Below are 13305 nucleotides of genomic sequence, written 5' to 3'. Positions count from 1 at the left end.
TTTTTTGTTGCTGGCTGTGTTTCTTTTTTTCTTTCATGGGTAACTAGTTTGCAGAGATTTATGATAAATAAAAAATGCATCCTCTGCACTTATTTGTTGCTCACCATGCTGATACAAGAGGCAGCCTGCTGCAGTCAACCCGCCCTGTAGCTCTTCTTCAGAGCAGAGGAGTCCTTCCAGGGGTTCCCCATTCACAAAGCCTGCCTGCCTGCCTGAAATTACAGAGGGCGGAGGGAGACAAGGGAGGGAGGAGAGAGAAAGAGAGTTGAGACATCCCTTCCTCACTTGGCTGCATTCGGTTTACAGACACTGGAGAAGCGACCATGCTGTGGAAACTAGTTGAGAATGTCAAGTATGAAGATATTTATGAGGTAAAGTTACCGCCCAGCTGTTTGTGACTTGGGGAAATGGACTTAATAGACTTATTAGGCATGGTTTGGGAGATAAATTGCTAGACATTGTTAAATGAGGTGTATTCCATGAGGCTGTAGGCCTGCGTGGTATTTTAATGCTGTAACTGTGAATATTAATTGGTGGACAATGTAGTACAAGGGCTTTGTTTTAGGGGGAAGATGCAGTCAATATTTTTTTAAATGCTCATGTTGTTTTATGTTTGAAGCTATGTTACAGCTTCAAACAGTTTTAGGTCCATAGGACTAAGTAGACAACACATCTATCGTTTTATAGACACATTTTATCATTTTTTCTATTTTTCCTCTGTTTTTTATAAATGCAGTGGCAATATTTTTTGTATGATAAAAAGATTTTTTATTTTTTTTAAAATGTATTAACCTCACTTCTAAAATATTTGAGCAAATGAAAGGTTTGGGGATATTTTAAAGTCGCCTTACAATATGTAGCGCTGCTCCAGATTGTCAGTCTTAACAGAAGAGTCGAAAAACAAATAACCGGATTCATTTTAGATTTGAAAATTCCAGCAAATAGGAAAGAACTTGGAGGAATGCTCCGTCCAAAAAGCTGGTAGATGATGTGTGTGAAGTATGTTAATGATTTGGCTTTGCTCCCAGAACAATAATTTTTAAAAAACGGCCAGGGAGAAGGAGAACGAAAGAAAAATAACGCCGCACGCAAGGGCGAAATGCTGCCCTGGCTCGCTTTGAATGGGTTCGAGCACAAAGCACACGAAGAAAGGGCAGCTCGCGAGGCCCCTCGGCTGGCTCATCCCGCTGGGATGCCCTTGTCTCGTGCCGCACATGGCTTTTCTCCCACGGCGCGAGGGAGGGGAGGCTGTAATGTTGTTAAACAAGTCATCCAAGAGGGCACAGAGGGCTCGTACAGCCAACAATATAAAGTTTAATCGGCTCTTCAGACTCGTGACACCCCTCACACGAGCCCCTCATGCGCCCTGTAGGGTCTGAAATCTGTTTTATAACACAGACAAAAAGGCAGCTGCAACACAACTTTGATTTTTTTTAGGCGTGTGTGTTCAGTTCAGGATAAATTTCTTGGTGTAGACCAAATGAAGAAAAATAAACCGAATTATGTTAAATCTTGAATTGGCTCAGAGGCCAACAACTCACGATGGATAAAACGCCTCTGACCCAGGTGGCAGCACATTAGTGTCACAGTCAACTCAGTAAGCTTTACAGCAGCACATGTTTATATTGTCAACTGTTTTAACGTCAAAATCTGTTTGCACAGATGATTTGCGCAGAACTGTCTCCGTAGACAAGTGAGTGTGTATTACTGCGCCAGATGTGCCATTAAAGGCCTCCATGGCGCCTTTTCGGTGACGGGGAACTCCTCGTGGATGTGGATCATGTTCGCTGTCTCCTGCTAGAGAGAGTCCTCTTTCCATCTGCTGCAGTTCGCGCGTCGTTCGGCTCTCCACGGAATTTAAACGTCACTCACGGTTGCGCGAACGGCTTCACGCTCCATGTGTCGCCAGTCCCCTGCCTCGCGCACATTAATATTCCTGTAAGTCTCAGTCATGAATAACAATTACACCGTATACCGGGGGTAGAGGCGGGAGCTCGGTGCTCACACTCAGAGCGGCGGCAGCTCCGGGCGGAGGAAGGTTCTGGATGGACTTGTAGACCAGGCTTGCCTGCAGATATAAAAGCACTGCTTTGACCTGGAATGAGTCTGTCTGTCTCGGCCCAACACCTTCTGTTCTAGCCTGCCATCCCACCTTGAGCCCGCTCGTGATACCAGCAGATTTACAGATGTTAGTTCATTCCTACTCCACTGCGGTGAGTTTCCCTTCCCTCAGTGTGGATTTCAGAATTAAATTGCTGAAACGGAGATTTCAGGTATATTGCGGGGAGGTTTAGTTGTGAAACAGTTTGACTGAAATGTTTTTCCTTTAGGCTTTTATGTGGTTTTGTCCAGGAGTTTCAGTGCTACTTTGGCTACATCACCAGAAGTAAATTTACCAAGATCATGGGCCTCTTGGTGGTTTCATCTGGTTAAACTGTTGTTCCATTTTCACAATAGTTGATTAGTTCTGTTCTTTTCTGCTCACTCTTTAAGGACCGCCATGACGGCGTCTCGAGCCACAGCTCGCGCCTATCCCAGCTGGGCTCGGTGTCTCATGCGGGACCCTATTCCAGCGCGCCACCACTGTCTCACGCGCCTTCCTCGGACTTCCAGCCGCCATACTTTCCTCCACCGTACCAGCCGCTCGCTCACTACCAGAGTCAGGATCCGTACTCCCACGTAAGCGACCCATACTCCCTGAACTCCCTGCACCAGAGCCAGCAGGGCGCGTGGGGTGCGCGCCAGCGGCAGGATGCCACCGGGGACCGGATGGACAGCTCCGCTCTTCTGGCGCAGCCTCGGGCCTCACTGCCTCAGCTATCCGGACTGGACCCGAGGCGGGACTACGGTGGTGTGCGGCGGCCTGATGTGCTGCTGCACTCCGCTCATCCTGGACTGGAGCCCGGGATGGGAGACGGACTGCTGCACGGGCTGCACGGGATGGAGGATATTCAAGTAAGGTCACAGCTGATATTTCCAAGGGTTAGGTTCATTTAATGTATTTTTTGTAGAATAACTCTGATAAATATCATTAAAAAATTATTTTTAAAAAAATACTGGGATCAATATATTTGAGAAAAGAGTAATGTTCGATCGATATCATACAGGAACGCTGTTATAATAATACTGGTTATTATAGTGATTTCACCATACTTTTCACGATAGACTTGTATATATATTAACTAAAATTTACCAAAACAACAAATATATATATATATATAATTAGCTACGTACATGAATTGAACGAAAATAAATCTTCACTAGACGGATTGGAAATGTCAGTTTCATTGTGTCTGCGTGTTTCTCGTGCCTTTCGGAGGTAAGGTCAGTGAACTCAGAGCAGCTCCCTCAGGGCTGAACTCTCACAGCTGTAGCCTGAACTCAAATGGCCCACAGCTAAACGAACTGTCTTCGTCTTTCTGAATGAAAATGTGCTGATACGTGGCACAGGATTAGCTTCACGCATTAGTGCATGAAGCTCAAACCATCTCATGTGAATTTGGTGTAAACTCACCAACCTCACTCATCTAATGATTAATACATTCAATTGATTTAAAAGCACAAAGGTCCCCTGGCGGTGATACGCGTACTGATAATTTAAGATTTAAGAAGAATAATTTAGTTTATTTTCCAACCAGCCGTGATCCACATATTATGAATGAATGTGTAGCCTATGTGTATAGGTTCTCCATATCATTGTGAAATAATTTCCATTATAACTTTTTATTTTGTGTTTATTTTATTTATTCTTTATTACCCTATTATCGTTTTTCTGCTAAGGTCTTAAACCTACAAAGAACGCCCAGTTGTATAGGATTTCATCTTCCTCTCGTATCGCCCCAGGCCACAACCATCATGAATTGTTTGTCATTTAACCCCCACCGTAGATTCTCATTTCTGGCTTTCTGTGCATGTGTGAGGCGTTTATTAACCCCAGATAAATTCGTTTTCAGGCTTTTCCCCCTTTTGAATGTGAAACACAAATGAAAACACCATGTCTACTTAACAACTTACTTGTCTAAATGATGACTGACATTGATGAGTGAGGCTTTAAAACAGTGGGAATAACTTCATCGAACAACATGATGAATCCACTCACTGCGTTGTAAACTAAATCTGTCTTAAAACAAACTGCTCAAACACGGATTTTCTTCCTACGTTTTGAGACGTGACATTTATTCTGTACGATTCTTTTTCTTTCATTTGGGCTGCTGAGTTCTCACTCATTTCTGTTTTTCTAAGTCAAACACTAACTTTTCTTACATTATGTGTGTTGCATAAAAGAGTGTCTAATTTGGCATGAAGCAGACTGTGATGATTTGCATTTATCTTGGTTCTAACAGACTATTGAAGACACCAACGGAACGAACATACTGGATCAATCAGTAATTAAGAAAGGTACACACTCTCTCATTGTCTCACACATTTTTGTTCACGGAGCAGTGTTGCCAGTAGCCTCACGGTTTACCAATATAATAAGATATTCTTTTCATATTAAAATCATCTTTTTTTTTTGGTTTGGAAAAGAAGAAGCGGTGTGTTTGTGTTTTCTTGTCAAGAATCCACGCCTTCTCTTTTGATTTCTATACAAATTGGATCGTTATCTTGTGCTTTATGAATACTGGACAAATGATAGATGTAGAGAGGGGTAAAGTGTGTCCCCTTTGATCCGCATAGAGCCAGTTGCCGGTCCACGCAGGCAGACCTCCCCAGTTTGGGGTGCAGGATGAGGAGTTTGAAGCCGAGTTAACGACCCCAGTATATTGACTGGCAGGCAGTGTGTTCCTGACAGGCTGCCATGCAGCCGCTCTGATGATGTGTGGTGATTTAGTTACGGGATGTTGAGTGACTGAGCTCCCCGCGGGGCATTTAAGCCGCTGATGTAATAAATGGCACCGCTCACGGAGATCTCGTGAGCTCGTTTAGAGCTAATCTGCGGCATTATCCCCCGTGGAGCCATCAAAACCCCCTCTTGCCGGCCCCTACTCACGCATCCACGAGGATGGCTGGACGGATGGCTGCTTCTTTTTACGCCATTAACGCGAGCATTAACACGCGGGGATGGAGGAGCATCCAGTGCTGCTGGTGGGAGCTAAACCGGCCGTGGAGAGAAGACGGGGAGGTGGTTAATGCGATTTGAGAATGTGAGCCAATCAGCAATCGATAACACTATAATGAGAATGTCTCGCGACATTAAATAACAGCAAATGCCCGGCACGTGGGCGCTTCATTAGGCCAGGGCCGCCCTCTGAGCGCGCATGGCTTCAGACACGGAAGAGAATAAGATGTTTAAAACTTCTGGGGAAACTGTCCCATGCATTGCAGGTTGAAAAGTGTTATTTTAGATTTACATTCAACTCATGATTGCCCCCAAACCTTCCTCTTTCAGTCCCCATGCCACCCAAGAACATGGGCTCCCTGATGCTCGGTAAGGACGGCCTGATGGGTGGAGTGACCGTGAATATAAACGAGGTGTTCTGCTCGGTGCCGGGCCGCCTGTCCCTCCTCAGCTCCACCTCCAAGTATAAAGTGACCGTAGGGGAGGTGCAGAGGAGACTGTCCCCGCCTGAGTGCCTCAACGCCTCCTTGTTGGGGGGAGTTCTGAGAAGGTAGGATTGCAGTCTCGAAGCTTGTTGACGCACACTCCGTTGGTCAGGAATAACCTTTAAAAAAGAAATCTTGTGGCTAATTTAATATGTAGGGATAGCTGTTAATTACACCATCAGCTGTATGAGAAGGAGTGTGCTTGTGGGCAATTTGCTGCCTCGATTAAATTTATTATCAGCTAAATCTCTGGAGGCAAATTTGAGCGCAAGTTGATGGCTGACACCATACATGCATACAATGTCCACTGGTATTAAATCTTATTTCTCAGTCTCTATCATATACTTTGGTAAGCATATTTGGTCTATAAATTATCCCAATTCAGTTTCCGTTTTTCCTACAGAGCAAAGTCTAAAAACGGTGGGAAATGTCTGCGAGAAAAACTGGAGAAGATTGGACTGAATCTACCTGCTGGGAGACGCAAAGCTGCCAATGTCACATTACTAACCTCTCTTGTAGAAGGTGACTAACCCATATGCTTTTATTCTAATTAAATAAACATACAATTCTTCTTCCTCTTAAAGATCCCCAATCAACAGCCACTGAGTGAAACTTAATGATATTCTTAAAGAACAAAGAAAATCAGGTCGGCAAAGACCATGAATTTTGCCGTTTTGGGAATGTTTCTGTATTTATGACATAATGCAGCCATGAAAGTGATCAATTATCATGAAAGTTGGAGGAACTAGTTGGAGTTGCTGCATTAACTTATCAAAGGATGTAAAAATTGGGTCCATCATCAAAACTTCATCAGCTAAAATTTCCCCATTGGAATCTAGTATCCTGATTATCAAAAAAAACAAGGCCCCAGGACAGATAAACTGTACTTACAGTATGCCATCAGAGCACGTGGAGTGACAGTTGGAATAGATGTCTAAATTGCAGGTGTAGGCTTTCTATAATTGGCGAGTGTTGTCCGCAATGAGACTGAAATCTAAGAGCACGAAGACATCCGCTCCTGAGTCAGACATTCGCATCTGCTTTAGCTCAACCTTTGTTTATATCACATGTGCAAATTCTCCAGGTGAAGCGGTCCACTTGGCCCGGGATTTCGGTTACATCTGCGAGACGGAATTTCCCACCAAAGCCGTGAGTGAGTACCTCAACCGGCAGCACGCGGACCCCAACGAACTGCACACGCGGAAAAACATGCTGCTGGCCACAAAGTGAGTTTCATAAACCATTTCATTTGACCCTGCTCCCTTGAAACCTTTACTTGGCGTTTTGTCTTGTAGAAAATCCAAAGTCTACACTGGAAGACTGGTATGATCATAGGATTTCAGAAGTTATTTATAGCTGAATCATAAAATAGATTATATTAGGTAATTTAGCTCAACATAGGGGAAATTAAATAAAGGGTCTCTAAATAACTTGAGTTAAAAAAAAAAAAGAAGAAAGCAATGAGTAAAAATTCAGGAGAGAAGGACAAATCCCCAAAAAGAGAAAAAAATCCAGATGTTTCCAATTCAGACTGGTCTGATGCAACAGCTTTATAGTTCCATTGTGCCCTTTGGAAGGATTTCTGCTGTTTTGGTTTTCATTTACATGACATTTGCAAATACAGGGTGAATTATATATTGAGCATTCATCTTGTGCAAATAGGTTCATTGTAGATTAATTTAATTATTGTGAATTAAGCTGCCTCTCCTTTTTCTGAACCCTCCATGGCCCCCAACCCCCAGCGGGTGCAAACCTTTTCTTAAAGCTTTACTCTACATCATACTAAGTCCACTCTGCCACAGCGAACATGGTTGGCTTTGACATTTGGAGAGGAAAGTGGGATTCACTTAATAAAACCCATTGAACTCAGTATGGATCAAACCTGTAATGAAATGGCTCATGGAAAAATGACCACTCTGAAAAATTATAGCAGTTAATTTCAATTCAAGCCTTTTAAGAAATTAATAGAATGACATATTTAAACCATTGATCTTATGACGATCTAGAGACAAAACCAGCAGTTTTCTTATTTTGATCGTAATAGGATTTCTTTTTATGTGCCAGAATATGAGGGGTGAATGATCCCATCAAAATGTGTCCAGCAGCAGAAATGATCCTCCTTACAAGTAGCTTTAGCTGCACTGCAGATAATTCTTATTTGCTGTGGAATACCAAACAAAGCAAAGGTTTATAGTGTGACTGACCTTAGCGTCTGGTCTCAGAAAAATCCATTTTATTGGTACTTCCTCTAAAGTTACTCATATGGCTATTAAACTGTGAAATTGAACCTGGGATGTTTTGATTACCTTCAACAGCAGTAAGAATGCAGGACAGCAGAAATACATTATTTGGATGGATATTGAATATTTTTGTAAACATTTTTCCTACTAAATAATAAGCTACCAGGTCATATGTCCATTTGTTCTCCCGAATCTGAGTTCTCCAGATGTAAAGGCTGTAAATCAAGCGATCCCTTCAGGAAGCTTGTATTTTTAGCTTGCATAAATAGTGCTGTCTGCTGGCCTGCGCTGAATAAACCATCTGCTCGTGTATGTGTGAAACAGTATGCATGGTGTGTTCTGTGGTGGATGTTTGATGCCCAGATTCAAACCTGTTCCAATAGTGTGCGTCTGTGCTGCCTCTTAGAAATTCATTATTTAGCAGTGGAGTGTTTCAAGTTGTCAGAAAACAACAGCGAGAGCCTTGAGTGTAGCCCGGGGTGGCGGCTTCTCCTCTCTCCTCCCCTAACCCCAGCTGGGCTCGGCCTGCACAGCCTGTCACTCATTTGCTGGAGCTCTGCCCTTAGGCCGCTCTCACTGAGAGTGTGTGTGTGTGTGTGTGTGTGTGTGTGTGTGTGTGTGTGTGTGTGTGTGTGTGTGTGTGTGCATGAGCTGTGCAAGTATGAATCTATGAGAGGGAAAAGGAGGTCTCTTGAATATAAAATTTGGGCCTAAAACCAGAGGATGATTTGCTGAAGTGTAAAAAGAAGAATGGGGTGAAGAGGTGATTTTCTTTTACCGCTGCTTTATACCATGAAATATGCAGTGAAAAACGAATATCTGTGAGATTACCTACAAGCTACTCAATTTGCTCTTTATGTGGAGCCCTCAATACAGCTTTCTTTCTCTAGCATAAGTTTTTTTTTTTTGTCCATTATTGAAATATGAGTCTTTTGTAAAAATAAGAATATAAAAAGATATGAATATATACATTAGACAATTTTGGCTGACTTAGAGTATTTTATTATGAAAGATAATTTGTCAAGCATAAAAAGGATAGTATATATATATATATATACACATATATAAATAAAAGGAGTCTAATTGTAAAGCAGAAAATTAGCCTCTGTCCTCTGACAAGAACACACTTAAGGTCTTATGTTAAGTATGAAATTCTTCATAGACAGTGGCCTCAGTGTGCCAACATAGAGTTGAACTAGAGAACATATTTAAAAGGTAAAAAAAAGAGAAGTTATCAGAAAATGTCAGTGGAAAAAAGAGCTCAAGATACACTGATACTTAAAGGGATTTTCTTTAAAGTGTCTGGAAATTTTCCAAATATGATCAAGATTTCAGATCCCATTTTTATTTTCATAACATTAAAAAATAACATTTCTCATTGCACAAATTAATCAGTTTGCACCATGTTACTGAGGTTTTTTTTCATATTTTCAATGTCTGTTTTAACATCATGTAAGCATAATGATGAGTACTGATGTGGCGAGTTCAAAGATCGCCCTCCTATTGGGAAGGTGGGTGGAGTCATTTTACCTTCAGGAGCTGCTGAGCTACCTGCAAGAATTTCGTCAGTGTGAGTTAGAAGACTGCTCCGAGTGATGTTTTTTGGGCTGTTCTAGCGTCTAGAGTTCATTTTGTGTTCTTACCTTGGACCTACTAAAAGGTTTTCAAAGTGGGAGGCTCATTGAATGTAAGTAAAGAAATATTATATTAGTTTTCAAAAGTACATAACATTGAATAGCCTAAACACATGAATTTTGGTTAAAGTGACAGTTCATTAATACATTAGTTTAGGTTGATTTTTACCACTTTTTACAAAGAGACACAAAACAACCAAAAAACTAAATGGCCACATAGATATCAATCGATGGAAAATTACTACTGTGTAATGAAGCAACAACAAAGGAACCGAAGGTGACTATAATGAGTCAAAACAACCAAAAAGAGTTGCAAAGCAAGGATCAACAGACTCAAAATAACGACTATGAAATGTGAAGCAGCCGCTAAGACAGTCTAATGAACAACAAAGAGTTTCAAAACAACCTCTGAGACTCCAAATGACCACATGGACGGATAAGAGAGACAAAAAAAAAAAAAAAAAAAAAGACCATAAAGGCACTCGAAATGACTACGAAGGTAGACAAAAAGCAACCTCTGAGTGACTCAAACTGACCACTTTATGCCACTGGACAGGCTTGTTTTCAAAGTCAAACAGCAATATTTGATGTTGGTTTACTTGGTGAGCGTTTATGAGATAAATTTTATAATCATGGGCAAGTATGTTGGGATTGAGCTAAAATTAAGGGGGCATCTTATTCCCAGCATTGTTTCAGAGGAGACCCACGGCCCCCGACTTTGAAAACACCATCACTAAACTATTGCAAATGCCAACATTGTTCTGTGTGCAGTTCTGATGCTGCCGGGTTGCAGTCCATTCATAAAAGACAAATAAGAGAGATGTTTGTTAAAAACTTAATAAATGCATTTTTATTTTTTTTTAAACCCCTTGTCCTGTCCAGCATTATGGCAGCAGAATTGTAATCTGAATACCGTTTATGCCAAACACATTTGCTATGCCAGGAGAAGCTTTATGAATGTAAAGCTCCCCTTGATGCCCATCCACTGCTTATTTATTTTTGTTACAATACTTAACATAAGTGTCGAACCGGACAGGGAAAGAGTGAGAGCAAAGAAGAAAAAAAAGGAACAGAGATAGGAAAAGACAATCGTAGAAAAAACAATGAAAAAAATAAAAATAAAAAAAAATCAGACAACCAGCTGCTACACCTGTAAAAACAAAACTGAAGACAATCCACGGCTTTTGTGGGGAATCCAGCCTTAGAGCCACCAGGAGCACCTGTAGGCAGACAAGCAGAGAACAAACACACAAACAAACAAACAAAAAGGCACAAGCAGCAACAATCATATATAATATAACTGTGGATACAGATTACCTTAAACCACAGGACAACACAACAACTGCTTAGCGAGCATGCTACTGGGCTAATGAATGTGTGTGAATGTGTGTGTGGGTGTGCATGAACATGCAATACCCATAGATGGTCCCACATGAATTCAAAATTGTTCAAATTTTATGCAACATGTTGGATTGTATAAGCAGGCATTTATGTGATGTAATCCAAACCTATCATCCATCAGCATGTTTGTTCATATTTAAGCCAAACCACGTGGTTTTTTTTATGCCTAAAGTGAAAAGCTGTTAGGTCAGATGGGACTTTAACTTTGTTTTGTTGTATTATATCACCAACATTGTTGCATTATATCACCAACATTCAGCCCCTCCTCCTTCCTTAGAATTTTTGGAGCCTGGAAAATATAGTTATTTTACCAGTTTTGATCACACATGACAATTTCATGCAATGCAAAATTTAAACATTACGATTCTGAAAGCAGACATAGGCACACAATGAGATTGTGGTACAGAAAATCTAGTTACAATGAACCATTTTTAACTTTCATAGATGCTAAATTTTGCGCTGTGGACCAATGAAGCTTTTTAAGATATTTCCAATAAGACTGAACTGCAACCTGCTGAATTATATTCACACAGGATGTGAAATTTATTCAACTAAATTAACTGAGATGTAGATTAGAGTTCCAATGCTCAGAGATCGTAACAGTGTTTCCCGATTTCAAATGTTTTTCATTAAAAGGCTGTTTTCAGTGTAGTTTCAAGAAGCACAACATTCATGTCTACATTTATTGAGGTAAAATACCCCCACTTTCACCTGAAGTACCTCAGGGTGAGGATCACAGGCCTGTAGCCGATTTACGAGCACTTCCACAGCTTTGCTCAGCAGGATTACATAATTTATGTACTAAAAAGGAAGGGCGATTGTGCTCTGATTTACTAGTTACAGTAAGTGAAGGACCCAATTTAGATAATATAGCATTGTATTATTACATATTCCCACCCCCCAAAAAAAATGCATTTATGAAATTCAAATCAAATTAAGGGATACTAATATTTTAGGCCCTGAAGGCAATCTTAAGCCCTGGAGGTTGTTGCCAATTCTGCCTGATTGTAATTACAGAATCCTGCATTTTGTGTAAGTCTTGCTATTAATAAAATTCTCGAGGAAGCAATGTTTAAATCATTGCTTATTAAAGGCAATGACGCCAATCTGGCAGTTAATCAGGGCATCAACCTTTCAAAGGCCATTTTGGGGAAACCCTAGAATAAGGCAGAGTTCCCTCCTCATGTCTTGTTGTCCTCTCACTTGCAGACAGCTGTGCAAGGAGTTTACAGACCTGCTGGCCCAGGACAGGACTCCCCTGGGCAACTCAAGACCAACATCCATCCTGGAGCCTGGCATCCAGAGCTGTCTGTCCCACTTCTCCTTCATCACGCATGGCTTCGGCTCACCTGCCATCTGCGCCGCGCTCACCGCCCTGCAGAACTACCTCACCGAGGCTCTCAAAGGACTGGACAAGATGTTTATCAACAACCCATCCAACAACCGACACGGGGACGCTGGCAGCAAGGCCGGCGACAAAGAGGAGAAGCAGCGGAAATGAAGCAGGCCCAGGAGGGGAGTGATGAAGGAGTGTTGAGAGGGAGACCAACTTACAGACAGAGGCGTTACACCGTTTCTTCTAGCTTTACACCACTGCAACTGTCCTGCCACATACAAGGCTGAAGTAGAGGAGTAGGACAGGGAATGCTTGGTAGAGAGAAAACCTAAGAAGAAGACACCCATGGGCTAGTGTCAGAGCACAGAGGAATTTTTCATCTGTGTTACGTTCTTTTCATCCCCCTGAGGACATGGTGGTTACTGTGCTACATCCATTTCGCTCCCCCGCCTGCATCTTGTGAGACTGAGATGCTGCGAGCAGCCAGCAAACAACATTGTGTCTGTGTGCCTGAACGAGCGAGTGCGTGTGTGTGCTTGTGTTTGTCTTCACACAGATAAAGCATTGCTGGTTTGGAGATTGGGTGGAGCATTCTATTTGTGAAACAGGCCTGTCTGGTTATTTAACACGAGTAAGAGGAAGGAAGGTGTTAATTTATGTGTGTAAATATTTATTTATATTAATTTAAATGGATGGTTGTGTAAATAGGTGCGCCAGCTATTTTTGGAGTAAGCCTATTTATCTGTGATTTGACCTATGTGAGCCAGTGGGGGGTGGGAGGGGGGCAGGACTCATCCAGTGTTTTTCTGTTCTTATAGAGCTGTTGTCATGGTGCTGATGATGGGTAGACATGCTTCTAATTGTCCAGTGATTTCATTTCTATCATATTGATAATAAACCATGTGTTTTATTATGTGAGGTGTGCAGCCTGCGCCTTTTCTCCAGGGAAATTCTCAGCAGAGTGTAACTAAAGGTTGGGGGTCAACTCGCATTCAGTTAATTTAATTCAGTGTGACTTTTTTCATGTTAATTTAATGAAAACCTGTAGTTTAAATATGGAGGTTTCTAAAGGAAAGACAAGATTCCGAATGATCACATAGAAAACATTTTCACTCGACTGTGATGGGTCAAATTAAAAGACGTAGCATCT

The 13305-nt window shown here is 41.7% G+C and overlaps 1 protein-coding gene across 1 annotated transcript; it reads left to right on the top strand.

Moving 5' to 3' along the window:
- Positions 1-305: 305 nt before the first annotated feature.
- Positions 306-12918, top strand: tfap2b (transcription factor AP-2 beta). The gene is made up of 7 exons (XM_075458793.1): positions 306-371; positions 2494-2955; positions 4344-4398; positions 5390-5609; positions 5948-6066; positions 6629-6770; positions 12029-12918. The coding sequence occupies exons 1-7, from the start codon at positions 324-326 to the stop codon at positions 12318-12320; spliced, it is 1338 nt and encodes a 445-aa protein (XP_075314908.1). The 5' UTR covers positions 306-323; the 3' UTR covers positions 12321-12918.
- The last annotated feature ends 387 nt before the right edge of the window (positions 12919-13305 follow it).

The sequence above is a fragment of the Odontesthes bonariensis genome, chromosome 24 (assembly GCF_027942865.1).
Source record: "Odontesthes bonariensis isolate fOdoBon6 chromosome 24, fOdoBon6.hap1, whole genome shotgun sequence".
NCBI lineage: Eukaryota > Metazoa > Chordata > Actinopteri > Atheriniformes > Atherinopsidae > Odontesthes > Odontesthes bonariensis.
The sequence above is the reverse complement of the archived record's forward strand: the minus strand, read 5'-3'. Positions and strand labels throughout refer to the sequence as shown.

Excerpts from the sequence above, each read along its gene's own strand:
- tfap2b (XM_075458793.1), top strand. The coding sequence starts at position 324 with ATGCTGTGGAAACTAGTTGAGAATGTCAAGTATGAAGATATTTATGAG. Across the intron at positions 372-2,493 it reads AGTATGAAGATATTTATGAG|GACCGCCATGACGGCGTCTC; the intron begins GTAAAGTTACCG and ends TCACTCTTTAAG. Across the intron at positions 4,399-5,389 it reads TCAATCAGTAATTAAGAAAG|TCCCCATGCCACCCAAGAAC; the intron begins GTACACACTCTC and ends TTCCTCTTTCAG.